The 27,636-nt window shown below is 44.5% G+C and overlaps 1 protein-coding gene across 1 annotated transcript in view; it reads right to left on the bottom strand.

Annotated features, from left to right (window-relative positions):
- LOC140695063 (trafficking protein particle complex subunit 9-like) overlaps positions 1–21,706 on the bottom strand; it is a 30,033-nt gene extending 8,327 nt beyond the window's left edge. Inside the window, exons 1-5 of the mRNA XM_072958000.1 lie at positions 21,364–21,706; positions 19,823–19,992; positions 3,167–3,225; positions 2,817–2,969; positions 2,157–2,280 (exon numbers count right to left, since the gene is read on the bottom strand). Of these exons, the coding sequence (XP_072814101.1) occupies positions 19,983–19,992; positions 21,364–21,587 (234 nt within the window). The 5' untranslated portion in view covers positions 21,588–21,706 and the 3' untranslated portion in view covers positions 2,157–2,280; positions 2,817–2,969; positions 3,167–3,225; positions 19,823–19,982. The remainder of the gene's footprint in view (positions 1–2,156; positions 2,281–2,816; positions 2,970–3,166; positions 3,226–19,822; positions 19,993–21,363) is intronic.
- Positions 21,707–27,636: the final 5,930 nt, after the last annotated feature.

The following is a 27,636-nucleotide window of genomic DNA, read 5'->3' as shown; positions in this document are numbered from 1 at the left end:
GACCAATGCAACATATTAATAGTTATTTTCAGAAATTCTAATTTAACAATGAAAACTCTGGAAAGGGAAAATTGTGACTGAGAGCCAACTGCAAACACATGGAGAGCAAAGGCCTAGAAATCACAGTTCCTTTAACTCTGCTCCTAACACAATAGGAGAGGAAATTCCTCACTGAGGGGACAGTGGAATCCCATGCATAAGACAGGATACACAGTACAAACTGCACTAGAATTGGGGGTGAATTTTTTAGAAGAATTCTAAAGTTACAAAATTGCTGAAAATCTATTAAAACACTGACAGAAAGATTAAAACACACAGTCATATATATTATATAGAAACATATGTAGTCTGCTCCCATGTTGCATTTAAATACAAATATATTTGTTCATTTATGGGCACTTATGACTTTATCCCTGGTAGAATATTTCAACTAAAACAAATAATCAATATAACACTCCTTTGTCAAATCTACTTGATAAGTTACTCTGCTATGTAAACATAATGTGTCTAAGATAGATCTAAAATTAGTGAAAAAGAGCTTTGTATGGCTTCTTGAACTATTCTCAAAATTCAAAGCTTAATTTTAAAACAGATCTGAACAGTAATTCTATATTACCTTCCCGTCGTGAAATGAACAACACAGTCTGTTGTCAAAATTCTGTCCTTACAATGATTCACGAGCACCGTATCCTCACAAAACTGCTGGACAGCAAGGCACTATCCAGACACTGTGACCCAACAAATGAAACACAATGAAGACAGTGACCCTATTTTGGAGGGCTTATAGTCTGTGTCAACACCAGGGTTTTATTTGATTGGTTTGATTGGTTGGCAAAATAAAATCACTCAAGTACTTTCTTCTTTGAGCATTCTATAAGTCATGACTCTGCTGTTAGTGTCATGAGCAGGAAAGACTTAAGCATGACTTGATTAGATCAACTAGCAACAATCATCACTGGAGAGTGAGTAATAAAGAAGTTAACTGATAGCAATGCTTCTCCCTACATGAGACCTAAAATAAATCGACACTGATATCCGAAAAGAAAATGAGAATTTGAGGTCCCCAATAAGAAAAAAATCTAACAAGAAATCAAAAAAGTAAAGATTTTTTCATTAACGTTTCCTGGAAAGATTGGAGCATGGTGGTGTTGAGCTCAGATGCTAGGGAAAAACATGAGGGTCTGAATTCCCACAGCACTGGGTAGCTTTGACACTAATATGTCAGTCAAATTCTCTGCATCTCAGTCTCCGATGCATAGACTGGGGACAACAACCGCACCCATCTCCTAGAACGGTCCTAAGAATTAAGTTATTTTATATATACAAGTTTTAATAAAATACATCAGATATTAAATATTACCCCAAAAGCACAAGGAAAAATGAAAACAGAGATAAATTGGAGTTCATTAAACTTTAAAACTTTGCTTCAAAAAACACCATCCAGATAGTGAAAAAACAACACTCAGGAGAAAATTTTTTCAAATCATTTATCTGATAAGGAATTTGTGTATCAAAAAAAAAAATTCCACAGCTCAACAATAAAAAGGCAACTCAATTAAAAAATGAAAAAAGAATCTGAAAAGATATTTTTCAAGGAAAATATACAAATGGCCAATAAGCACAATGAAACGGTGTTCAATAACATTAGCTCTAAAGGAAATCAAGTCAAAACAACTAGGAGAAACCACTTCACATTCACTACAATAGGTTAAAATCAAAAAAAGGTTAACAAGCACTAATGAGGACACAGAGGAAGCGGAGCCCGCAGCCATTGCTGGTGAGGATGTAACACAGCGTGACCACTTTGGAAAACATCCTGGCACGTCCTCAGAGAGTTGAACATTTGGCTTCTGAATGATCCAGCAATTCTGCTTCCTGGGCACACAAGTAAGAGAACTGAAAACAAATGTTAACATAAAAACTCCTACAGGAATATTCACCATTACTTTTCGCCATTAATTTTCAGAGCCAAAAAACAGAAACAACCCAAATGACTATCACGTGATGAATGGGTAAATAAAGGGGCCCAGCCATACAGTGAAATATTATTCAGCAATAGCAAAGCATAGAGTACTGACTCAGGCCACAACATGGACAAACATTGAAAACGTTACTCAGTGTGAAAGAAGTCAGTCAAAATAGACGGTTCCACTTACATGAAGTGACTCGATTTGCATGAAATGTTCAGCACAGGCAAATCCACAGAGACAGAAGAGTGGCTCCCTGGGGCTTGGGGAGGATGGGGAAGTTGATAATGTCTGCTTATGCGTACTGGGTTTCCTGTTGGGGGGAAGAAAATATTCTAAGATTGACTGGGATGCACATTTCTGGGCATAGAGTAAAATCCGCTGTACATTTTAATGGGTGATTTGTATTAAAACTGTTAAGAACAAAAGCACCTCGGATTAGTACCTTCCATAGTAAATGCAAATTGCTAACATTTATTACAGGAAGAAGAAACTGCCCTCAGCATGAAAGCAGGAGATCAGCAAATATTAGTTAACCGAAATTGGACAAGAGCATTTCACTTGAAACTGTTGCTGAGTGTACAAGAAATATTCAGACATGACAAGGAAAATCAGTTTGACATCACGAAGAAGCATTCTGCTTCAAATGCAAACCAAGGATTCGGCAAGCCCAGCTGCTACAAATGACCAGAGAAGAAACCTGGTTCTTAAAACAAGCACCAGAGCCAACAAGGAAATGGTGGTGAGGAAAGCAGGCGGCCTAAAATCTGGAACAGTGTGCTACAAATAATTTCTCCACTGAAAATTCAAAAATAAAATGAAAGTGATGTAATGCTGTGTTGAACTCACGTGAATGGGCTTCCTGCAGTGCTTGACAGTTCTGTAACCCCGAGTGACTCAGGAGAATCAGCATGGCTCCTGGGAGTCCCCAAGTAACTGCCCATCAGCACGCTGACCACCATCACATCTGCCAGGGTTGAATTGCAGAGAAGAGAGCAACCTCTGAAAGGCACAGGGAATGTTGACAAGGGAATAAAAGGCTGCGGTCAATCCTGGGACAGAGGCCCTGTGAGCAGAGGCCAGAAGGCTGCAGGTGAACTGGAGTGGCCCTGGGGCAGGAAGGGACCACAGGGGAGCATATCTCAATTATCTCCTCTCTCTCCCTCGGGTAGGAGGGATAAAGCCTGCATCCTTCTCACCTGGAACTGTGGGTTCTGGCTGGCGGAAGTCTTACCGACACGGAATGAATTTCTCAAGACTGTGGAAAAAGGAAAGAAAGCGAGAGGGATTAGGGAGCCAAATCCACGAGTCTCTCAAATGCTCCCATATTTATTGTGTATAATCAAAGTAAAAAGTCAATAACAGTTGTGAGATAGTAGGCAGGAACTTGGGGAAAGAAGGGATGAGACAGAGATTGTAGACTCCACCATGAGTACTAAGGCTTAGTTTACCTTTAGGGAAGTCATGGGCTGAGGGGAACAAGATACATTTTTTAGACATGTTCATTACAAAGCAGACCACCAGACCAGCCTGGTCCCTGTTTTGGGGATAATAGACTATCTAACACCACGCAGGCCTGGCGTTTATAGCTGAGGGCCTGGGTCATTGCTGTGCAATAAGCAGTGTGCTATCTATAACCTCAAATATGCAAGCAAGGCATTGTCTCTGCTTTTTATGGCAAGGAGACAGGAGTGAGGATGCACAGGTGTTTGCTTTAAAGCAGTTAATAAGCACATTTTTTTTCTTAAAGTTGACAGGCGGCTGCGATGTGTTACAACTTGTTAACTCAATCATGGGCTCCCACATGGAACCATTATGGAGGACATCCTAGGATGAAAAATCCTGGCTCTGGATCTTTTCCTGCCAGCTTCGGCCACTCCAGCAGGGTCTAGACACATCCCTGAATAACGATCCCACAGAACCACCTAAACTCTTAACTCCTGGTGCTTGAAACTTAATTTTAGCTCTACACAACTTAATGTAGAAAAGGTTCAGAAATAAAAGATATTATATTGTTTTTATATCTCATCACTGATTTTTCTGATTGCTCTAAGCTGCTTCTACATGGTAAAGCACCTAATTCTGCAGGTGAATTCAGTACTTTCCTTTGGGCATAACTAGACAGTCTGGGCTGTCTGACTTCTATTAGTCAAATACCGATACACTTAATTGATTTCTTTGTTCATCAATTTCAGCCTGGAGGTTAGGGTCTATCACTATTTTCCTCAGCCCACCCTCTACTCTTTTCTCATCAGCATCTCAGGCCTCCTGAAAACAAAACAAAGCATTTGTTTCCCTTCATCTACACTTTCCACAAAGGCAACAGGAATCATCAGGCCTAGAGAATGAATTCAACACAAATGTTAAAACAAAAATCTATAAACCTGAAGCAACTCCATCTCCGACTCATGATACACAATGACATGAGAGTAAGTGTGTCAGGTACAAAGCATGCGTGAGCCTGACCACCTCATTTCTATTCTTCAAAGGAAGGAAGGTTTTCGTATTTTTTATTATCATTCTTTGTCATTGTTTCTGATTAAGCCAAAAAATTTTTTATGAAATAATTAAGCACTGCAATAACAGATTTTCGCTGTATCAATTACAGAAGGAATTCAGAGGGGATAGGAAAACCCACCTCTGTAAAAAATGCAAAATTCCTTCCCCTGTTAAGAACACGAATACAAAATGCAACAGAGAATTCAAATTCTTTTGGAGAGGACAAAAGCCACAGAATCAAAGCAAAGTCATTATTATGACTCAATCCAAAATTCACTGGACAAACATGCTCAATGCATTCAAATAATTTTTAAGGCACACTGCAAACCATTCACTTAATTATCTACAGGCTAGAGGAAGAATTTCCCTCTATAACAGACAACATAAATCAATAGGTTGCCCCACCAAACAAGGAACAAACATCAGGTTTTTTGCAGTTCTGATAAATCAGCAAGTTTTAAAGATCAAAATCCAGAAATTTTAAACATTCATTCACACCAGAATGAATCAAGCACTTAAAAAAAATAAATAACCCAAAGAAACTAAACACATTGATCACGTACCTGGATCAATGAGAAATTCTTGTACAGCTGGGAAAAAAAGAACAGTCTATAGACTTATACTTGAAAAATAAAACTACTTTTAAAGATAACTGCTAAAACACATTTCATCATTCATGTTGCCTTGAAAAATCTGAGGCACTTGTCTCTGATCAGAAAAGCAATTCTGAGTATTAGTATGTTACAATTCAGTGCCAGTTTGCTTTAGAAGAAAAAAGAAAAGCTACTGTTTCTCATCTTGCACAAAGTTTAAAGAACCTCCCTGCCTCTATCTCCTCCCACTTTCTAAGCTCATGCTCCCCAACCCTTCTGAAACAATTATGAGAACCTCTTATTCCCACCAATATGCCAAATCACAAAAGAGTATCAATTTATTTGTGTAAATATATACCTACACCTTGAACTGGAGGAGAAAGATTTCAGAAGGCTATATGGAACTTATTGCTATATTCCTGAAATCACACACATACACGTTCACAGAGACACAGACATATACAAACTGAATTACTGGGCACTTCACAAGCTAAGGACTTACAACTTCTAGAAGATAACTTTGTAGTTAGTTTAAAATACAAAACGGTCAGCTTTTGAAAGCCTTGAACATTGCAAAATCATCCAAATATCAATGAGATCCAATAAGCCTTCTCTGTAGAATGTAATTCCCCATGATGGCAAAGCAGACCCTAAGAAGTAGTGGATCCAAGACTCGTGTTTTTCACTAGCTATGATCGTTTTAAAACACGTAAACAGATTTAGAAAGGTATGTCCCCATGACATTTATTCTTATTGAGATGGCATATGTATTCAATTGTCTATGCAGAAAATAGGACCCATGATGGTGTTTAAGAAATATTTTGTGTATTGAAATATTTATTTTTAAGTGCAGACAAGGAGGGTGGGTATTACTCCATTGTAGAGCACCTTTTGTGCACGCACATGTTCCTGGCTTCAATCCCCTGTACCTTCATGAAAATAAATAAATACAAGTGCTTACTTAAAAATAAGAATAAATTTATATAAAAAAATAAATGCAGACTAAAAGCACTGCAATCTAGGAGCCACAATTATAATAAAAAACAAGTGTTTCTATCAAATATTGACTATACGCCAATCACAGAGACAACCAAAAGTCACACCTGACAACCATCACGTGTGATTCTCAGCAATCCTACTAAGTAGACACGGATGAGAAACCCGGCTCTGCGGATGAGGAGACGGAGCTCGGAGGAGCCGGGGACACTGACCGTCCTGCTCCCCGTGACACCGCGTCAGCCCAGGGCAAGCGCTGACAGAGCTGCACTGAGGGGACACCCAGCTGCATGGAACCATGGGGGATTGGGGAGTCCTAGAAAATACTCAAAAGTGTTCAATGAAAAACCAGCTCAAATATGTTACTCTGTGCCCCATCCTCTAAACACAGAACATGTCTGGGACCTTTTTGATGCCTCCGTGTCCTTTCTGCCATCATCAGTTACGTGCCCTCTCAGCGCGACCAGTCATGAACTGGACCCCATACGAAGTGCACTCAGATGGAAGAGCTTTAAAAGCTGTTTTATGAAGTTTGTAAGACTCTGTCTATTCCTCACACAGGCGGTCATCCAGCACTACTCACCGGTGCGGATGTACCACCTGAAATCACACCTTTCTGCTTTTTAAAATCCCTTCATGTAATACAGACTTTTAAACAGCAAAGAAGCAGCTCAACCACAGACAGTGGACATCTTTTCACCAAACGGACTCAAACAGCCCATCGGACTACCTGGAAGCCCTTTTCTTCTATTAAACCCACTTCCAGGTACTTCATCTGATTGGTGGACTCGGCCTCTGAATGGCCTACTCAGAGAGATCCCATCCTCACTTCCGGGGGTGGGAGAGGACCCTGCTGCTGGGAGAAATCAGTGAGGAAGGTGGACATCCTCCAGCCATTTCTGCACGGGTAGAAATGCCACATGCTCAGAAATTATTCCGTCAGCACCCCTCGGCTCCCATGGACTGGTTTCACATTAAGCAAACTTATGACACACTGATGCAAGAAAACCAGAAATTTAATTTATTAATGTAACAGGAGATGTGAAACTACAAACCAGATTGAAATATCAGAGTTCAACCATGAGTACAGATTCTCCTCCACGGCCCAATCTCGGGCAGGCAGTCACATGGCAAGCGTGGACAGAAGCAGAGCAGGAAGGGTTTCTAGATTAACTCAATGGACTAAATTTCTGTTATAAGAACAGATCTACTGCCTGGAAAACAATTAATGCCAATCACGGGGCACACTCCATGGACAGTGGCTGAAACACGACTGTGAGTACCTGTATAACTCCACTTTCCCTGTCCTTTCTGGTCTAACTGATGCAGAGGTACAGAGATCCAGGGATGCAGATACCTGTAAACACCCAAAGCCCATCCCTGGGAGCCTGGAAACCAGATAGCCAGGATTTAAATCCCAGCTCTGCCACTTACTAGCTCTGTTACCTTGGCCAAATTACTTACCCTCTGTGTGCCTCAATTTCCACACTGTAAATCTGGGATAACAATCAAATCTTTCTTACTCACTTGTTGTGAAAATTGGAGGATTCATTTCTGTAAAACTCTCAGAAAAGAATGTAGCACATTTTTGGTGCCCAACAAATTTCAATTTAATAAGAAAGTGATTTACAAGTCTCCCATCTAATCATCTTCTGTGTTTCATGACTATTCTGAGTCCCAAAGGAAATCCTTATTTCCCCTCTTATAAACTCTTGAGGAGCACCCTTCTGTTTCAAGCCACCACCTGTTTAATCTGAGGGGGGATTCCCTCCTCCCCACTCCTCTGGTCCATGGGAGACTGCTTCTCCCTTCACACCCCTGACCACTGGCCCACGGCTAGCCCTCCTCACACTAACAGATTGAGGTGTGAGTCCGGGGAGACAAGCAGGGCATATGAAAGCTTTCCTTCCCCTCCAGTGTTGGCCACCCTTAGGAAGCAGCCGGGATGCTCAGTTCCATGGCAAGACAGTCCTGTGCATTATGGGTCAGAATCTCTCAAGGGAATGCTCGCTGTGGACCAGAGTTACCTGGGACTGCGTAAGTCTCTAATTCTGGGACATAGTGTCATGACACTCACTCTCCCACAGCCCTGAATTTCATGGAGAACGTGGCTTCATCAGTAATAAAGGAGACATTTATCGCCTGCCTGTTCTTCTTTGTCATCTCTCAGTTGGCTGCTGGACACAACATGTGTATAAGTATTGGGTCCCCTTAAGCCCCAACATATATGAAGTAACAAAAATTCTGTGGCTTAACATTGGTTCAGGGCGACTGTGTAACTGTCCTGACTCTGCTGATGCTAAATTATGTGTATAGGAACTATGGAACCTCCTCAAATATCTTTCATCATAAAACCAGCTTTTCTTATTTTCCTGTTTCTCAGTAATTGCCAAAGACTATCAAATGATGGCTTCACACCAAACAGCAGTTAAGATTATGAGCCCTCTTGTCATACACACTGTGCTAAACACTTTACATAATTTCTAATTCTCACAATTCTACAAAGCAGAAATGAGTGTCCCCATCTCACAGACGAGGGAAAAACTCAGAAAGAACTGACTCAGGATCACGTAGCTCAGTGGCAGCGCGTGCACGCAAACCCAAGTCAAAACACCACACCCCTTTGTATATGTACCAAATCTCCTACCACCCATTGACACACAGCGGTGGGGATAATACTTAGGGAACTCAGTACACTTTTCAGCTTTAAGGTGCTCCAGAGGCCGCTTCTAGCTCTTTTATAAAATCCCGGCTCACTGGTTTCTAACACTGCAAGAAAAGTCCGATGTTGCAACTGTTTGCACAGGAAGTCTGAAATGTTCACAGCGAGATGATAGAATAAAACTAAGACATAAGCAGAATAATAGTTCCAGGTAGTCAGACATAATGGACATTGTGCTACCCTGAAGCACTAAGCAAAGGAATAAAAAAAAAAAACAAAAAAACGTTGTTTAAGACTTCCTTTACAAACAGGAAAGTTAAGACTGTAAGAAGGTGTAACAGCGCCACCTATGGCTTAAAAGGCCTTCCTGGTTGCCTGGAAAGGTGCAACACAAAAATTGCCTGTGGATCAGAAACAAGAATCAGATAACTAAAAGCTTATGTAGCACATACTGCTCTCCTAGTCCTCATGTCTTGCACTGTAGCAAAAACCAACAGACCTGTACTAGGCCTATATTCATAAAAGTCATGTCTGTATTTTTCCAACAGGAGGTAATCTAAGTATCTTGCAAAATACTTCTCAAAGAGCCAGGAAATCATAGAAGTGTATTGAAATACAAAAACATTTATTTACATATTAAAACAGCATGAGCTTTTTTCTATTAAAAAAGCTGACATGTCAAATCAATGTTTTGATATTTTAAAACCTATTAAGAGTGCAGAAAAATAAATCAAAATTTTCTTTAATCACAAAAGAGAGAAGCTTATTCCCTGAAAATGATCAATGTGGATTTTTCTAAACTTAATGCTTCTGGTCAGAGTCCTACGAATTTAAATGTCTGAGTGTATAGTTACACGGCAGCATGAACACTGAGTTGTAACAATACACATTCTGTGTAAATAATCTTCAAGGTCGTCTGCTTAAGTCAATTTAACTAGTCCCTGTCTCAATAGAATGATACAGATTTCATTAAAACTTCATACTGCACGCACACACACACACAAAACCCTGAATCCTTGTTACTTTAAGCCATATTCATATATATCCATATTGAATATGCATCAGAAACAAGCCACCCTCTTTAGTATTCACAGTTGATCCTTCTAAACTATCTGTCATTGTGACAGCACATTTTTACTAAGCAGCTCTTGGATGCTTTGTATACAAGGCGTCTACCTCTCACAGTCAGACATGGTAAACGGCATCACTCAAATTTCACAAATGAGGAAATATACTTAAGCCATGGAAACAACGTACATATTTATCATCAGGAAAGAAAAGAGTAAAGATTTTACTTTCAATATGCACTGACAAACTTTTCCTCCATACTAAGACTACATACATAAAACAAATTCAGTCATTGTAAATTATTCTGTCAATAAGCACCACTAGAGAAAAACAAGCAACATCATTAGCAATGATTGGACTTTCAAAGCCCACTCCTATTTTGCACTATAATCATTTTTAATGTTTTGTTTTTAGTGCTTACATAGCACTAATATAAAGAAAACATAAACTATTTAAGTCATTACCTGAGAATGCAACATTTGTGAAAATGTACAATTTTAATTTATGCCGCTCTGTCTCACATTCTCACTGGTGTCTCTCCTTTGAAGGCCTCATCAGGCTGAGATCGCCAAAATCGGTCATTTATGGACTCACAGGAGTTCGGGAAACCACTCAACGGGAGGCTGATCAGAGGAGAAATTGAGAATGCATCCTGTGCAGCCTGGGTTCCAGCACCGAGCTAGGCACCGCCAGCTGCGTTTGATTTGGGACAAGCTGCCCACCTCTCAATCCCTCAGCTGCAAAAAGGAGACATTGATACCTACCGTCAAACACCTGCTTTGAAGTAAAACATGAGAAAAACAGTTTAGCCTTTGGTAGGTGTCCACTCACAGCAAGCTTGGTCATTATGATGATGAGGATTACTTTTAATAAGTTAAGCTAGACCAAAAATTAGAAATCACCATAAAGGAGAAACATTTTAACTCAATAAGCATTTCCTTTTGAATGGATTGATAAAAGTTCTAATGATTTTTTTAATAAACCAAATTTTGTCCATTAATTTTAGATTTACCGGTTTATGGACAAGTCTCCAAAAAAAGAATTAGAGGCCTCTAACCTCTGAATACTAAGAAAGTAAAGTTTAAAAAAATTATGGGGGAGAGTATACCTCAGTTGAGAGAGTATGTGCTCAGCACGCATGAGGCCCTCAGTTCAGTCCCCAGTAACTCCATTTAAAAACTTTTATTTAAAAAAAAGGAGAATTAAAGGAAAAAGATGGAGGACTACAGAATTTTTTTAGAGAATCCACTCAGATTTAAGATGGGGAAAAAATATCCATTTCTCACAGGAAATCTTGACAACTATGTAAACCGGATCTGAGTTGTCTAGTCTTTAACATTATTCATGAATTCATATTACCAAGTCTTAAAACTACCTGATAACCCACAGTGGTGATAGTGATCATAAAACCTGCCAATGCGGATCGAACTCCGGCTAGGACTGCTCTGTTCTGACATCTCTGCCCCTGAGGCCTCACCAGGCTGAGAGCACTAAATTTTGTCATTCATGAGCATCTCGTGTAAGTCTTCCACTTGTGCTTCTCAGTCTCCTCTCACCAGCCCCTCTGAGGGAAGCACTGTTATCATCTTCCCCACACGCAGATAAGGTCACTGAGGTACAGAAACTAAACCTGCTCCAGGTCACATCGGCATTAAAGGACGTCTGTATTTCTGCTGTTTTGCGGTTGACAAAGGAATCTGAGATATCAATACAAGATAGACTGTTAAATAATCAAGTCTGTCAGCTCTTCACCTCAAAGAGCAGATACTATAAATTCCTGATGTAGGATGAGGCTGCTGCCACAAAATGACTCAGCTAGAAATTAATATCCAAGATGAAGCAGCGGATACACATAAATATTCATGACTGTCAACTCCTCTCACGGGTCTTGGCCCTTCACTGCCTGAATGGGGGTGAAATCCCCACCCGTGTCTGGGAGGGTAGCGCGGCTCTTCCAAGTCTCACCCAGGCTTCACAGGCTGTTTCCCCCTACAGACTGTCCTAAATGATTAAAAAGCTCACAAGATTTTTACACCAGCCAAAACTGAAAGACATTTCTGCATATGGAGCACTTTCTCAGGCTTAAACCATTTTTGCCTACACTCAGCAAGGGGAAAAAAGAAACATGACTCTGCAAAGTCTCTTAGCCTTACCACTCACAGGAGTTGAATGGTCTCAGCACAAGATGACCCTTCACATTACAGGATGAGAACAAAATAAAGCCGCCCCAACAACAAGCACTCCCAGAGACAGCGCTCAGCAGTCTTCTGCACACTCACGGTTGTGCAGCCCTCACCACCATCTATTTCCAGAACACTTCATCACCCCAATAGAACACCCCTGTCACTAGCAGTCACTCCACAACCCCCCTCCACCCAGCCCCTTGCAACCATCATCTGCTCTCTGCCACTGCATGAGCCAATTCTGGGCATTTCTAAGATCACTGAAATCAACAATATGTGGCTGTTTGTGTCTGGTTCCTTTCAGTTAACGTGCTGTTATCAAGGCTTTCCCATGTTGAAGTGGTATCAGCATGTCTCTTTTTTTTTGAAAATGTTAAACTTTATTAGAAGGTGGTAAATACTATCAAAAATAGTAGAGTGGGGTATAAGGGATGGGGTTTCAAAGGGAAAAGGCCGGGTTGAGCAGTCAGGGTGGACTACCCAGAGCAGATGGCTTTTTTCATATTCCCCTTTATTTATTTTTTCTTTTTTATTCACTCTTATGTCTGAATAATATTCCACTAAATGGAGATACTACATTTTGTTCTTTCATTCAGCAGCTATATATGGACGAGGTCCAGAAGAATGAGTGTAAGTGGTGGCTAGCAGGGATGGCATTTAAGCAAAGGGCAAGATGTGCTTTCAAAAAAAAAAGTGAACAATCAGAGGCACAAGGAAATTCAGCGCGTTTCTGAGAAAGTGCATGGTTGCTTCAGTAGGACTGCCATGCAGGGCTGTGGGGGATAGTGACAGGAGACACAGTGAGGGAGTCACCTGAGAATATTCCCCACTGCAAGCAGCTCAGCCAATTCTCCTCCCTCATCCTGTATTTTAGAGACATTTTTGCTAGCTTTTCTCTTATTTCAAGTAACAGTACTTTAGTTACACATCTGATCATCTGCATCAGACCACATTAGCTCCAAGCCACAGAAAATCATTCACTGACCGGAGCAGCTCCAAGACATAACATTGATGGACCAGGGAGTCCTGCAGCATCCCATCCTGCAGGCACAAACCACACATGTTCCCTGGTGATGTCCGGAAAGTAAAATGCATGGAAATATCTCACTGCTGCTGCACGACATCTGCCCACAAATTGCCCCCAAATCATGCTGGCACAGCACTACTCAACCCTCGCACTACCCAAAAAAAAAAAAAAAAGAGAGAGAGAAAAGAAAAGAAAAGAGAAGAAAAGAAAAGAAAAGAAAAGAAAAGAAAAGAAAAGAAAAGAAAAGAAAAGAATAAAGCTAAGAAAGCAAATTTAGGCTCTTCCATTGAAAACCAGCAACCATCACTGCCAGTATCTGAGCTGGAATGATCCTGACTTCAAAAACCACTGTGCAGTTACTATTCAAATGTGACAGACATATATGTATTTCACTTAGATGATATTACAATAGGATTTTTCTTTTCAAAATTTCCAGTTGCAACAATAGCACAAGAAAGTTTATGTTTCATTTTTTAAAAAAAATCAATTATTTTCCACTTTGTTAATTTTGAATCTATTATTATTTTATAAAGGGAGCTATGCTGCAGATTATAAACCAAATATCTGGCTTCTGCAAACAAGACCTATATGACTTCACTATTTCAGAGCAAGCTTTAATGATGCTTTCAAATTGGGGGCGCTCACTAACAGCTCTTTAAATACTGTCAAAGATGTGCTATTATGTAATGCAAAGGGTCTACCTACACATCAACTCAGAAACCAAAGAAACTACACGAAAGCCTTAGTTTATCATTTTAAAATATTCCTATTATTTTGAATATTAAATTTCTTAAAGATAAGATATTTTTTGAGAAAGACATCAGTTGTATTAAATTTCCTCTCACCAAGAAAGCAATCTTTATCAAGAATTACTACCCCTATGAAAATCCAAAAGACAGGACGTTTCTAGCTAAGTTAACTTACAGATCTCAACACAAGCCTAAATCCTATCTGCTCTCACTTGAACGAGCCCAGCAAAGTCCTGGGCTACTCTGGAACTTAGCTCTTCTGTTCCATATGTTGGCAGAGCTAAGATCATCACACAAGGCAGGGAAGGAGAGAAGAGGTAAGTCCACCTGGCGGCCTCCATCTGTTTACTTCCAGCCACAAGGTGTCGCTAGAGCGACCCCGCTAACAAGCTCTCCACACAAGGAAACCCGGCATCCACTCTGCCCCTGCGGTCCCCAAGCAGTCCCGACGCCCCTCTCCCACTGGTGGCCTCCGAGCCTGTGAATGGTCTTCTAATGACCCTCCCAGTTGGTCACACCCTCCCCCTCTTCCCCGCTACACACACACACACACACACACACACACACACACACAGCCAAGGCAGCCTTCCCAAAGCACAAATTTGATTACATCTCCCCCACTTCAAACCCATCAGAGGCTCCCTGGTAGAGTTCTAGCCCCACCCCCGACCCTGCTTGTCCATCCTCACCTCAGTACCAGGTCCCCAGTGACCTCAGGGGCCCCGTGACCTGCTGCTACTTCCCACTAGCCTCCAGGCTCATTTTAACTGTTTGTCAAGGAAGTCTTCCTTCCCTCCAACCTCCGCACTTTGGATTAGGTGCCCTGCTGTGTTAATAAAACATTTTAATCTAAGTCAACTTCTGACACTGCTAAGCTCTCAAGAAGCAAGTACATTTTGCTTACTACTGTGGGTCCACCCCCTCTCCCCTAGACACTCAGAATTGCGTGTTTTGTGAATAAAAGAATGAAGGGGTGGGACTCAAAAGGACAGGCAGAGCTGCTCTCCTAAGGGTCACTTCCTGCTGACACCCTTCACTGCCTCTTCTGTGTCAGTTCTAGTAAAAACCAAGCTCCTCCAAAGCCCTCCACCCCTAGGCCCTCTCCAGTGTCCTTCAAAGCAGGGTCACCCACCACCCTGGACCACACAGGGCAGTCTCCCCGAGTCCCCACCCCACAAGCCTCCAGGCCTCTACCCGGGCTGCTCCTGCCACCTGAGTCACCCTCTTGATTCCTTCCCCTGGCTGACTCTTACTCTGTCCCCAGAACTGAATGTAGAGCCAATTTCTTCCAGGAAGTCCTCCCTGATGATGTCCTTTAGCTCTTGGCTGGGCTCCATCTACAGCAGCACTGCTTGGCGACCAACTGGTATTTGTCCACCTGCTCTTATGAGACCATGACCTCTTGGAGGCCACGTGGGAAAAAGGAGTGAGGTGACAAGAGGGGTGGGAAGAGCAAACAGGAAAGTCGCAGCTCAAGTCCCAAATTCAAGGATTCTCTCTCAGATAAAAAGAATAAACTGTTTCATACGTGTGTCATTTGGCTATGATTTTTGTGGCTCATGGAAAACAAGAGCTTGGTGTTCAAGCCTGAAATCCAAGTTACATGCAAAGAAATGTATATATTCATATCCAAAGGAAACCAGAGCTGCTCAACAACACTTTGCAGTTAAAATCCAAAGGAACTTTGATAAAGGCAATCTCCCTCTCTCTCTTTATTTTTATTTATTTATTTTTTTTGGTATCATATAGTTTTAGAAGTATTTGTATAACTAAGTGATGGCTACAGCCTATGATTCTGCACTGGAGTGTTTGGGGCTAAGGAAGCCCAGATTACATGCACTGTGTAAATGCAATCACACCAACACAATGACAGGCGCCCTAGTGGCTGAGCTGAAGTTCCAAAGCAGAGAACCTTATGTTGGAAGACAGCTCTCAGTAGAAAGTAAGAAATGCAATGTTCTGTACTCAATCTCATTAGCTTTATGAGCCATTAACAGATAGTATGTCTTGTCTAATGAAACCCCAAAATATATTGTCATCTTCGATTTTCTCCATCTGACTGTTTTATGCTAAATTTGGATATCAAACCCTCACTCCATACGGAAAGCTCAGGCCTTAGCTGCAGCACAGTTACATCCCGTGGAAGAAAGTCGATCAAGGGAGAACAGGAGAGTTTCCCTTCAGAAGCTGCTAAGTGTGGTTTTGCACCTGTATGTCATTTACAACCACGCCATCGTCAAAGGAGTAAGACCTTACATCTGTGGGGCAAAAAGCACTGCGGTGGTTCCGAACCATGAAAGAACACTGGGCTTTGTGCAACAGTCCTGAGGCACTTAAAGCGTACTTTCTCTGAAAGGCTCCGAAACTGACTCACTTCACCATTTCAGGTACAACCGGAATTAGTAGAGAGAACATGCCCTTGAAGTCTGACAAGGCCCTGCTGGAATCCTGCTACAGCATTTACTAGCTGCTAAATGAACCAATTCCTTAAACCTCTGAGGAGGCTTCCCAATCTTCAAAACGGGGCTGCCACCGCCCACTTGGGAGGCATGGATGTGAATGCAACACGCAAGTAGGGCGGCCGACTGGTACGTGACACGGGGCCTGGCTAGTTTCCCTCCGCTGCCCTTCTCCCCCTTTAAACTTGCACTGTTCCCCCTGGTAAGGGTGAAGCCCCAGGAACAGACTGCCCGATTCTTCTGTATATCCCCGGATACATACCTTACCCTTAGGAGGTCAGAAAAACAACTGCCTCCTCCCCAGTCACTATCAATATTCTTAAGAGTCTGGGTTTTTTTAACTCTATGTTTCAGGGAGACTATTCAAGAATTGTTCAACCACCGTTCTCCAGGTTGGCTCCTCTCCCAACGCCCATCCCTTCTTACCTCAAATCTTCTGTCTGATTGCCTTTTGTTCGTGGGAAAGAGAGTCCGCTAGGGTGCAGACTCCCTAGGCCTCCCTCCCTTCATCACAGGAGAGTGTGACTACATTCTCCCAACTCCCCACTCCGACTCCAGCTTCTGAGGAGTTTCCCCTTCTGGACCCTGCAGCTTCTGGATCGTCCCAAGACGCGCACACGTGGCCAAAACCCTCTCTTCAGATTTCTTCCTGTGTGGCCCTGCCCACCCCCCAGAACCTTAAGGATAAATGCCATTGCTCTGAAAATCACAAACGCCGCTGACTGACACACCAAAGCTGCATGGTCCGGGCTTTCCTCCAAACCAGGCACAGCCCTGCCCCCCCTCAGACACAGTCTGCACCTCTTGAGATGAGCTGATCCACTTGCACGGCTGTGAACACCAGCTAAGAATGACGAATCCCAATGTGTATCTCTAGTCCGGCTCCTTCACCTGAGCCCCAGGCTCATAGACACGAGTGCCTCTTGGAAGTCCTAACTTGGATGACAAATGGCATCTTAAAAATGCCATATGTCAAAAAAAAAAGGCCTTATGTCCACCATTTACTCTAGACTTCGATTCCTGGCAGGTACCTCCCAGGCTCCCCATTTTAGTAACAGCCCCAGCACCCACCTAGGTGTTTGAGGTCACATTCAATTTCCACTGTTCCCTCCACCTGGCCCTGCCCTGGAATCAGTCTTGTTATTTCTGTCGCTAAGCCAGTCTCAAGTCTGGTTCTGCAGGGAGCACGATGGAAACCCACAAGCTCACAGCAAGGTGCACTGAGTCACAGTCCTCCGAAGGGAGTTCCCTGGAGGGGGAGGCATCTCCTGCTGCCAGTCACCTCAGAAGGCACTGGATTCTCACAAAGAAGGACCAGAAAAAGGACTCAAGGATCTCCCGTGATCTGAGGTTTGAAGGGCCCGAGGTCTGGGGGAGCTCCTAGTTAGCTGACACTCCTGTCAGTGAGCAGATGAGGATGGTAGGAACCCAGGCAAGTCTGTTCTCGCTCCGACCCCTTTTCTCTCGGGAGCCACGGGAAAGGCCAGTTTCCAGGGCACAGACCGGCCATCACAGATCCCAGCCTGCATTTGCCAACCCAGACAGCCTAGACTCCTACTTGCGACTCTTACTTCTGTTCTGTTCCCCCCCAGAATGTGATGGACTCTTTCAGAAAGTCTGGACTGTCTCAAGCGAGACCAAGTCAGTGAAGGATGAAGTGTCCACATTTGGACCAGAGCATGAAAGGAGAAACAAGGCCTCATGTCCAGCATGACGGTGGTGGCCAAGCCCTTTCCCTGGGTGAGATGAACCAGGGTCGGGGTGAGAATGCAAGGTCCCTTCATGGCTGACAGGGGTGTTGGAGACTCACTACCGCAAAATAACCACACGGCCGTCAGTGGTGGACATCAGCTGCAACAGACACAGAGTCAGCTATTTACTGCCAAAAAGGGGTAAAAGTAAAGGCCGGTGCAGGGAGGACTGCACGGCTGCTGAGGCAAACCTCAGACCTGGCTCTGAATGCCCACTGGCTGAAGCAGAGAGGAAGCTACGGTCCCCTTTAGCGGTCCCTGTGTCCACCAGATCCAAGTGAACCAGTTACTTAGGACAAGGCAATGTTTTCCTGATACTTAGAAAAACCAGCCTCATAAAGGGAACAAAAGAGTGGCATGGTTTTAGGCCCGCTCCTGCCCCTCTATGAATGCAAAGTAAAGTAAATGGCACTGGGAAGGTGAATGCAAAAAAAAAACAAAAAACAAAAAACCGGTGACTGCTTCCTCCAACAGCGTCCCCTGCAGCTGCTCACCCCCGAGCCGGCCACTTCCTCACCAGTGACCGCCGGCCAGGAAGCGCCGTCACGCACGTCACACAGCGACAGCCAGGAACCTCGTGCCGAGCACGTTTGTGTAAAAGCCAGAATCAAGCAAGGTGCTGCAGAATTTGACTTTCCAAGTTTAAATACTCCATGAAAAAAATCCCTCAGCAGCCGCCTAAATCAATTCGCATCTCACTTCTTCAAAACAAATAAACAAAATTAGTAAGAGAGCATTTGTTACCAAATATAAGGACGAACTAACAGGTTCCTCAAAGCAAGGACTTTAACAGATATCAAACTCCAGTGGGTGATGTGCTAACATAGCAAAAATTCCAAAAAAGTAGAAAATAAGATGACTAGGATAATATACGAATCATGGCAACTGTTAAGTTTTTGCTTTTTATAGCGATGGAGACGGCACAGAGGGCGATCTGGCTATTCCAATGCAGGGTGTGCACAGCCCACATTTTCAGACCCAACAACATGCTCAAGGGGTGGTATAAGGGAAAAAGGAAAATAGAAAAAGGAATAGAGGAACAGCCAAAATTAGAAACACACGAGAACAAAAATGACTTTGACAGCATTTACAAGAAATTACGTCAGTGTGATGAGGACAGGGACGCAGGGACGGTGAGACCCACCCTCACCTCCTGATCCAGGGAAGGCAGGGGCCTGAGGGGAGCGATGCTGCCGGGGGACCCCAACGTGGTCAGCGCCCCAAACCAAAACTTCACCTAGATGCGTGTAGACAGCTTTTGAGCTACAAAATGTGGTCGCATTTCAAGCTGGACAACTTTACTCACTCCCACCAAGAGGAACAGGGGAGAATTAGGTTCTGCTCCTGAACCAAAGCATTGTTTAAAAAATTAATGACTGTGTAATAGTAAAAGCAACAATGGAGTAAAAGTCACTGGCGGAGAACGTGCTTGACCCGATCTCATTGGCCACGTTATCTCACTGACGTTCAGATGCTGGCTGAGCCCTTATGGTACCAGAACAGACAGACCCACCAGGAGGGAGGTTTAATGCGCTGCTGTATTTTGATGCCGGCAGCCATGCCTGGTACACGAGGTTCTGGGTAAACAATGGTGACAGTGTCAACCACTATGGGCTAAGCACACATCCAGCTACTCCGCCAAATCCCAAGGGCAGACTTCAAAAGGCAAAAACAAGCTGGCATTCTCTGTTGGCTCTGCAGAATCAGAGCCAAGCAGTTGCTGAGCAAAAATGTCACCAGTGCCTCCTATGACAAAATAGGAGGCACTGGCGTGGGGCTGGGGCAGGGCTCCAGGCTTCCACTGATCACCCACCAGTCTGTCCAGGGGGTGAAGGAGGTCCCTGCTTTCATTGCACCGATGCACCTACCTTGAATGACGCCTTAGGACTCAACAGGAGGTGACAGGTGAGGTGAACGGAGCCAGCCTTGGTGTAGCACGGTTCTGGCAGCTATGCCCTCAGCAGTGCCCAGTTTCCTAAACCTGACACCTCATCTCCAAGGAGCAGAAGTGTAGTGTGGGCATGTAGATCACAGGGCCCTGTGAGGACAAGTACAGATCATGGCCACGACATGCCTCTCCCCTTCCTTAAGCCATAGAGGAATGTCCGGGGAGGAAGTGAAAATTATTCCAGAGCCTGCCAGGCACCACACGCAGGTGGGACACGGATCCCCTGTGTCTGTCATTCACAGGACTGGTGTGGATTTTCTTTTTATCAATTCTCTGGCATCTTCTCCTCCATCTTACCAACAACAAGAAAGTAGAATCTGACCTTAGAATCACAGAGAATCACAGAGCCCCTCCTGCACAGCGGGCCCGGCAGCACGTACCATGTCCTCCGACCGTCACCTGTGGGACCGCCATGAGCGCTCTCCAGACTCAAGGCCCGAGGCCGTAGGCCGGGGGGACACAGCTCACCTCACTCTCCCCAGTAAAGGGGGACCACCTCTCGGCAAAGACGTCTCACCCTCTTCTGCCCGAGGGACAGCTTGAAAGATACACAGGGAAACATAGTAGAGGGTGAGGGGTTAGGCAGCCCAGAAGTGATCGTCTGCACTTCCAAGGCAGAGTGGGGCCTTTGACCTAATCACAGGGACAAAGTGAGGACGAATTTTTCCCTACTGTGTCCCATACACCGTGACACGCCTTTCCCTGCGTAAGGAGCTAATTCGGAAGCCCCTGGCAGTGTTTCTGATGTCCTAACTTGGCATGGTGGCTGTCAGGCAGGGGAGAGGGCCTGAGCCGTGCTGGTGCTGGGCCTGGGAGGCAGGAGACATCGGCTCCACCCTGAGCTCAACCAGCACCTCATTCTGCGTCTCGGGATTCAGAGTCTCATTTATAAGCAAAGGGATGAAACTGTCCCAGGACAGGCTGTCCAACAGGAATGAAATGAGAGTCATGTAAATAACGTTTCCCAGTTGCCACGTTTAAAATGTAACAAAAAAAAAAACCAAGTAACTGATTTTAAGAACAGACCTTACTTATTCTACTGTATGTAAAATACTATCATTTTGACGTGTAATCAATATAGAAAGTAACAAGATAGTTTATATTCTTTTTACTAGACAAGTTTCAGCGTCTGATGTGCATTTGACTTACAGCACATCTCAGCTCAGACCGGCCTCCTCCCCAGCACTACTAACATCAGTAGCTGTGGCTACTCTATTGGACAGCAACTCCAGGGGTCCCCCCAAGTGTCCTGGCTGAAAGGGGGAGTAAGTGTCCACACTAACCCTAAAAGGATCTCTCTGAAACAAAGGCGGATTTAGTTTTAAACGTCTGAAAACCGGCGGGCTACACCTCCTTCCCGCCTTGGCTACAAGAAAGCCCTCCTCCTTGATGATCCCATTCTGGATGTAAGGAAGCAATCTGTCACACAGCCAGGGTGGCCCGGCCTTCAGGTTGACTTGCCTGCTGTCTGTGTCCAGTCCCACGAAGTCCTCCTTGTCAAATAGGATGTAGAGGAGGGGGGTCTTCTCCCCAGAATTTTCGGGGTCCCCATCCAGCCACTTGGACTTGGGCAAGATGAAGAGTGACTCAGTGAAGTCGTCGATCCTCTTCTCCACCACCCGCAGTCCTCGTAGATTGAAGGCCACGTCGGTGTGCGGCTGCTCGGCCACCTCCCCATACAGCATAAAGACAAAGAGCTGAGAGTCGTAGAGCGTGGTGCCATACAGCTCCTCTGTGCGTGGAGCTTCTAGAAGGTCTTGGCCAAGAGGCAGTCAGTAATGGTGACAAGGCCCATGACATTGCGGTGTGTCTGGAAGTCACTCCATCCATTCTCGGGCGCATAGAGATACCTATAGTAGATAAAGAGTGCCCACTGGGAGCCGCACGGTCTGATCTGGCTCACCAAGGAGATTCCATTATAGATGCAAAAGAAATTCTCTAAGATGATCCCCACAGGTTGGACCACAATCGGGAGAGTCTGGTGGTCCTCAGCGCACTGCACGTAGTCAGGGGTGTTCATGTTGCAGGCCCTGCCGAGAAGGGAGGGTAAATCGATGTACATACTGTGCTGTGGGCTGCGGGCCTCACTGGGATGCGGCGACCTGGTGTGCACCAGCCAGAAGGCAAGGGAAGTCCAAGCAAATCGGGGATAATTTTGTCCTCAGCATCTGCACATGGCTACTGAAGCTCAGATCACATTACCCAGCTTTTGGTCTAGGCTTCCATCCCCTGCAGAAAAGGATCATTTCTTGTTTTCTGTTTCCAAGCACCTAGGCAGGCCCTGATGCAAAGTCGGTGCTCAAAACTGCTGAATAAATGAATGAATAAAGGAACTGCTTCCCCACCCCTCAGCAGGATATAATGCAAAGAACCATAGTAGGATCAAAATATCTGGATTTCAACGCCAATTTATTTGAACTCCTAAGGTGCAGAATAATGGGTAAGAAAACTTGCTTTGGGGAGGAGGGTACAGTTCAGTGGTAGAGCACGTGCTTAGCATGTTCAAGGACCTAGGCTCAATCCTCAGTACCTCATTTTAGAAAAATGAAACAAATAAATAAACTTAATTAACCCCCTCAAAAAATATTTTCTCCATTCAAAATTCAAAAAAAACCACCTTGCAATTGACACAACATTGTAAACTTGACTATACTTCAATTAAAAAAAAAACTTCTTGCCTTACAAGAATATATCTGGATTATGGAAGTTTGCAAATGTAAAATGCCTAGGGTACCACCTGCATAAGAAGAAGGAACTGTACAAATGTACTATCCCTCATTTATGAGCTATTTTTCCCTTGGGGAGATTATAACCTCTCAGAGATATTTTTCTCATATTAAAAAAAAAAGAAAAAGAAAACATTACCTGATTCTCCATACTGCTGAAGAATCAGATAACCCTATGAAAGCATCTGACCCACAGAGTTTATTCAATAAATGTTTGTTGAATGAATGAATAAACAAGCAAAGTGAATGCTGCTCCCTGCCACAGACCATCATAATGGTACTGCTTGGAAATGCCATGCCCACGTTCCACCCAAATCTTCACTAACCACGTGGGTGACCTGGGCAGACCTGTGTGCTTCTCTCAACACCAGTTTATTCATAAATAGAAATGAGGGCAATAACACAAACCTAAAAGGGTTAGTGAGTCACGAATGAATAGTACCCCAACTTTGCAAGATGGAACTATTAAAGAAAATTGGGCAAAGAGTCCATAGGCCCTCTCCATATTATCTCTTACAACTACATGGGAATCTACATTACATCTAAAAATAAAAAGTCTATTATTTTAAAGAGGCTATTGAGTTTAAATCAGCTCACCGTCTCAAATAAGGAACACACAGTACAAATAAGAGAATGCGCAGCCCATGAGATGCACTCAGTAAATATTCCCACTGAACCCACTGGTCCCTCCAAATTCAGAGCATGAGGATGTGTCCTCGTGGCCAGAGGCCACTGCACCTGAAGCTAAAAAAGCTAATGGTCCCCACTTTCAAAAGCCCCTGCCACCAACCTAGGTCTAATTTTGTATTTGTAATTTTTTTTCTTTTTATAAAATAGAAATCCCCAATTGCATAGCCTTCAGGTCACCAAAACCTGACCACAGAGATCATGATGGCAACCCTCCTTGGTGAAACAATAAAATGAAAAGCCATTTCCACAAGACCTGTGTGTAAATCTACTAGGGAACTTCATCCTGGACTGAGAGGAAGAGGACTGGGGAGGAGGGGGCAATCTGAGGCACACAGACCCATGGGCCACCTGTCCCACGATGGACATTACACTCAACCCTCACCCTCCAGGAACTTCAAAATACACACAGACAGAGTGATGTGGACAATATATATGTATTTTTAAAGAAATTCCGACTCTCTAGCAGGTCTTGTATCTACCGAGACACAAATGGCTTATGTGTATAATGTTTCACAAAAGCCTTAAAACATTACCACCCCAACTTGACACATTAAGAAACTAGGGATAGAGGTTTATCACATTGTGCAAGATTAGAGAGATGCCACATCAGACACTGTATTTAAACCCAAGCCTTTGCTCCAGTGCTCACACAAGAAAGTGTGACATACTGCCCCTTTCCTGCCCTCTCCCTGCAATAAATCTCTGAAGAGTCTTTTCTGTGCCACGTGGAATCACAATCACGTCAATTTACCACAAAGAGCTATGTGACTCCTTGGAGGACGTGTCAAAATCTAAAGGGTTGTGATGGGAGGAGAGATTTGAATTTTCTGTTTCTCAAAGGAAACATGGCTTTAAAAGAAACTGAAAAGCACTTATCTAGTCTAAGCCCTCATTGTGCAGAGAAGGAAATGGAGGCTCAGAAGAGATGAGGAAAGGGACTTATTAACAAATATTGCCTCAGTGCAACACCAAGCCAGCCCTGGGCCCTTCTGGGGGAGTACCTGGAAGGCCCAGGAAAATGATTGTTAGAAAAAGGAAAGAGAAGAAGCATACAAGGCCCTGTCTCTACACCACCATACCATGAAGTTCCACCAAATTATCCAGTATTGGGTGCAGCCAAAATTTAGGTGGGCTAAAGAGGTTATAGAAACCTGGAAGTCTCAACCATAGTGGAAATTCCAACATTTACTGTTTTTTTCCAAGTTCAAGCATCAGTTCAGTGGGCGCTCCATACGAGGGACTACACGAGGCCTGGAGTTCTCCCAAATACAGATCTCTATTATCACGTGTGCAAACCACACACAGGCCCACCAGAAGAAAAACGCCCACACATAAGATGGAACTACTGAAACAGAAAAGAGCCAACCAGCATATATTGCTAGCAAAAACGGTGCTGCTAGAAATAGACTCATGGACATAGAAAGCAAACTGTTGTTAGCAGGCAGGAAAGGGAGGATTAACAGATACACATTAATAAATATAAAATAAATGACAAGGACCTACTATATAGCACAGGGTACTATTTTCAATTTCTTGTAATGAGTTGTACTAAAAACAATCTGAAAAACATTTATATACATATGCATAAGCTTATAACTGAATCTCTGCTGTACATCTGAAGCTAACATGGTAAATTTACAACACTTCAATAAAAAATAATTTTATATAATAAGTAAAAATAAAAGCAACACCATAAAAAAAAAAAGTAAAAGAACACGGTAATCCCCTTAGCTGTAGGTGGTGGAGAACTCTGCAAGCACCAAGTCCACTCGAATACTCCAGCACTGGCGGTCACTCATTCTAACCATCAGAGAATCACTTGGCTTCTACGAGGTTAATTTTCTCTTCAGTGAAAGGCTACAGTTGCATCTAATGATGTATTGAATCTCATCATTCACAAACCCAAGATTTCCCATAGGCCTGGCTCTGGACAGATGAAAAGATAGGGTCCCAGATATATTCATGTGTAGAAGAAGTTTATGCCATAAAGACATTAATTCTTCCTGCTTTGATAGACAGATTCATTGCAATTCTGATTAGAATTCCTCCCAGATATTTCATGGAATGTAACAAGTTAATTTATGGTCAGGAACAGCCAAGAAACTTCTTTAGAACCACCACTGGGAAGGGGTGGATAGGTCATGCATTTCAACTGGTCTTTCTGATGTGATGAAAACGTTCTGGAATAATAATGGTTGCACAAATGTGAATATGCTAAAAGCTGCTGAATTGTAACATTCAAGTGGGTGGACTTCATGGTGTGTGAACAATATCACAATAAAGCTGTTATATGAAAAAATCCTTCTTGCCAATTATTTTTCCCTCTATACTACTAGTCTGTCCCACAATTTAATTAAAACAAACAAACAAAAAAAACCAAAACAAACCAGATTTTGCCAGGAGCTCTTTAGGAGTGCAATGTCCCTGGGTCTCCAACGCCTCAGGTTGTGCTGTTCCTGTTAACACACAATAGCTGGGCTGGACTAGTTAGGGACTATAAGTATCTTTTTAAGATCGACGGTCTCACGTTTCACCCTGGGAGAGTGAATGATGGAGGATGAGACAGCCTCATGCCTTCAGCACATTTTTCACTGAACCAAGCCCTGCTTTCACCACTGTAATCCCTCTCAGTATAAAAACATGTGACATCAACAAGCACCGCCATCATAACACCTGAAAGTGTTCAAGATACTTACCTGCGGCAGAAACACTGAGGGAGGAGACAGAAGCTTGCTCAGCACTCATGCTCCCTTTTCCCGACTCCACCAGGTGAAGCTGGGCGCTACAGCCAGAGGCTCAGTCCGGGGAGCAGCACACACGCCACTGAGCTGGTCCTGAGGGAGGGTGAAAGGGAAAGGAGGGCAGCCCTAGGGGGGAGGGAAAGGGGGGGTGCGGGCTGCAGCCCCGCTCGGAGGCCAGCCCCAGCCCCAGCCCAAGCCGCCCGCCCCGTCCGGGTGTGCAGACCCCGCCCGCCCGGGACACAGCCCGCCCAGTGGTGGGGACGGGTCGGCGGCCTAGGAGAGGAAGCCCGGGAGGGGAGGACTCGCGGGCGGAAGAGGGGAAGCGGACGCCAGCCGCGGACTGAGGGGAGCCCGGCTGGGCCAAGAGGCGCAGGGGCACACCTGGCCCTGGACAGCTGTGGCCGGGGCGCCGGGGCAGGTGGCGCGGGCAGAGGGGTCTGGCCCGAGCAATCCAGCTGAACACACGCTGACTGGCGCCCTGGGGGGCTGTGACACGCCGACCGCCCTCCCGCAGCCGCCTCACCCCTTTCCCGATATCCCCTCACCTTGCACTTCCACAGCCAGAGGCCCCGGCCCCAGGCAGTAGCCAAAGGCCTACAGGGCGACAGAGCTGAGAAGCCATTGGGGCCGATCCCCGGCTCGGAGCTGGAGCTTCCAACCCGCGGTCCAGCTGGCAGCAACTGCGCATGCGCAGGAGGGCCAGCGATCCGCTCTGGGTCCTGAGAGAGAAGGGGAACCGAGGGAGGGAGAGAATAGGGGAGGAGGAGGGGAGGCGGGGAAAAGTGGAGGGAGACACATGGACAGGAGGAGCAGAGGGAAGGCAGTTATCTGGAATTGGGAGGGGAGTAACAGAGATGGGGAGAAAGCGTTTTACCTCTTGTGGCACCCCGAAGGAGGCAGCAGTCCTGCCTATACACCCTTCTCTTACCCGTCATTGCCCACAGCTCATCTTTTACGTCCCTGGCCCAGCCCTCCAGCTAAGGTCTCTGCAGAAACCCTACGGGTATCATACCCGTTGCCCCCACAAGGAGCTAGGTTTACTGTTGCTCAGGGAACCAAGCACCCGCAGGTGTTGTTTCTCAGAACTACCTTGGGAAGAGTACATATTCCCCTTTTACACGCTGGGAAACAGGCAGGCACGATCTCTGCCTTAGCTCCACTGTCCCAAATGTTGGGCTGGCAGGGAGCGGGAGGTAAAATGTCAGAGCCCCAGAAGGAGCAGACTGCCTGAGTGTTGGTGTAGAGTCCCCATCCCTCCTGGGTAAACCACACCCCAACCTCGGGGAATAATCAAGGGCTCACCGTAGGCCCCTGTGTGTGGGAGAGCTGCCCTCAGTCCCAGTGTCCAACTTGCTAGGTAGGTAGAAGTGTTATTGAGTCCAAATTCATTCTCCTCAGTGCAGGACAGGCCAGTAAGTTGGGAGACCAAGTGTTGGGGCATGGAATAGCAAGTTTCTGTAGACCTAGATGGCAAACTAATGTCCTGGAAAACCATCTCCCCAAGTCAGAATTCAGGCTGCTTTCCTATGTGCTTGGTTTTTGCAAACTTCTTGGTGTAGGAATTCCTTCTTGTTAGA

Source organism: Vicugna pacos, unplaced genomic scaffold (assembly GCF_048564905.1).
Source record: "Vicugna pacos unplaced genomic scaffold, VicPac4 scaffold_129, whole genome shotgun sequence".
NCBI classification, from domain to species: Eukaryota; Metazoa; Chordata; class Mammalia; order Artiodactyla; family Camelidae; genus Vicugna; species Vicugna pacos.
The sequence above is the reverse complement of the archived record's forward strand: the minus strand, read 5'-3'. Positions and strand labels throughout refer to the sequence as shown.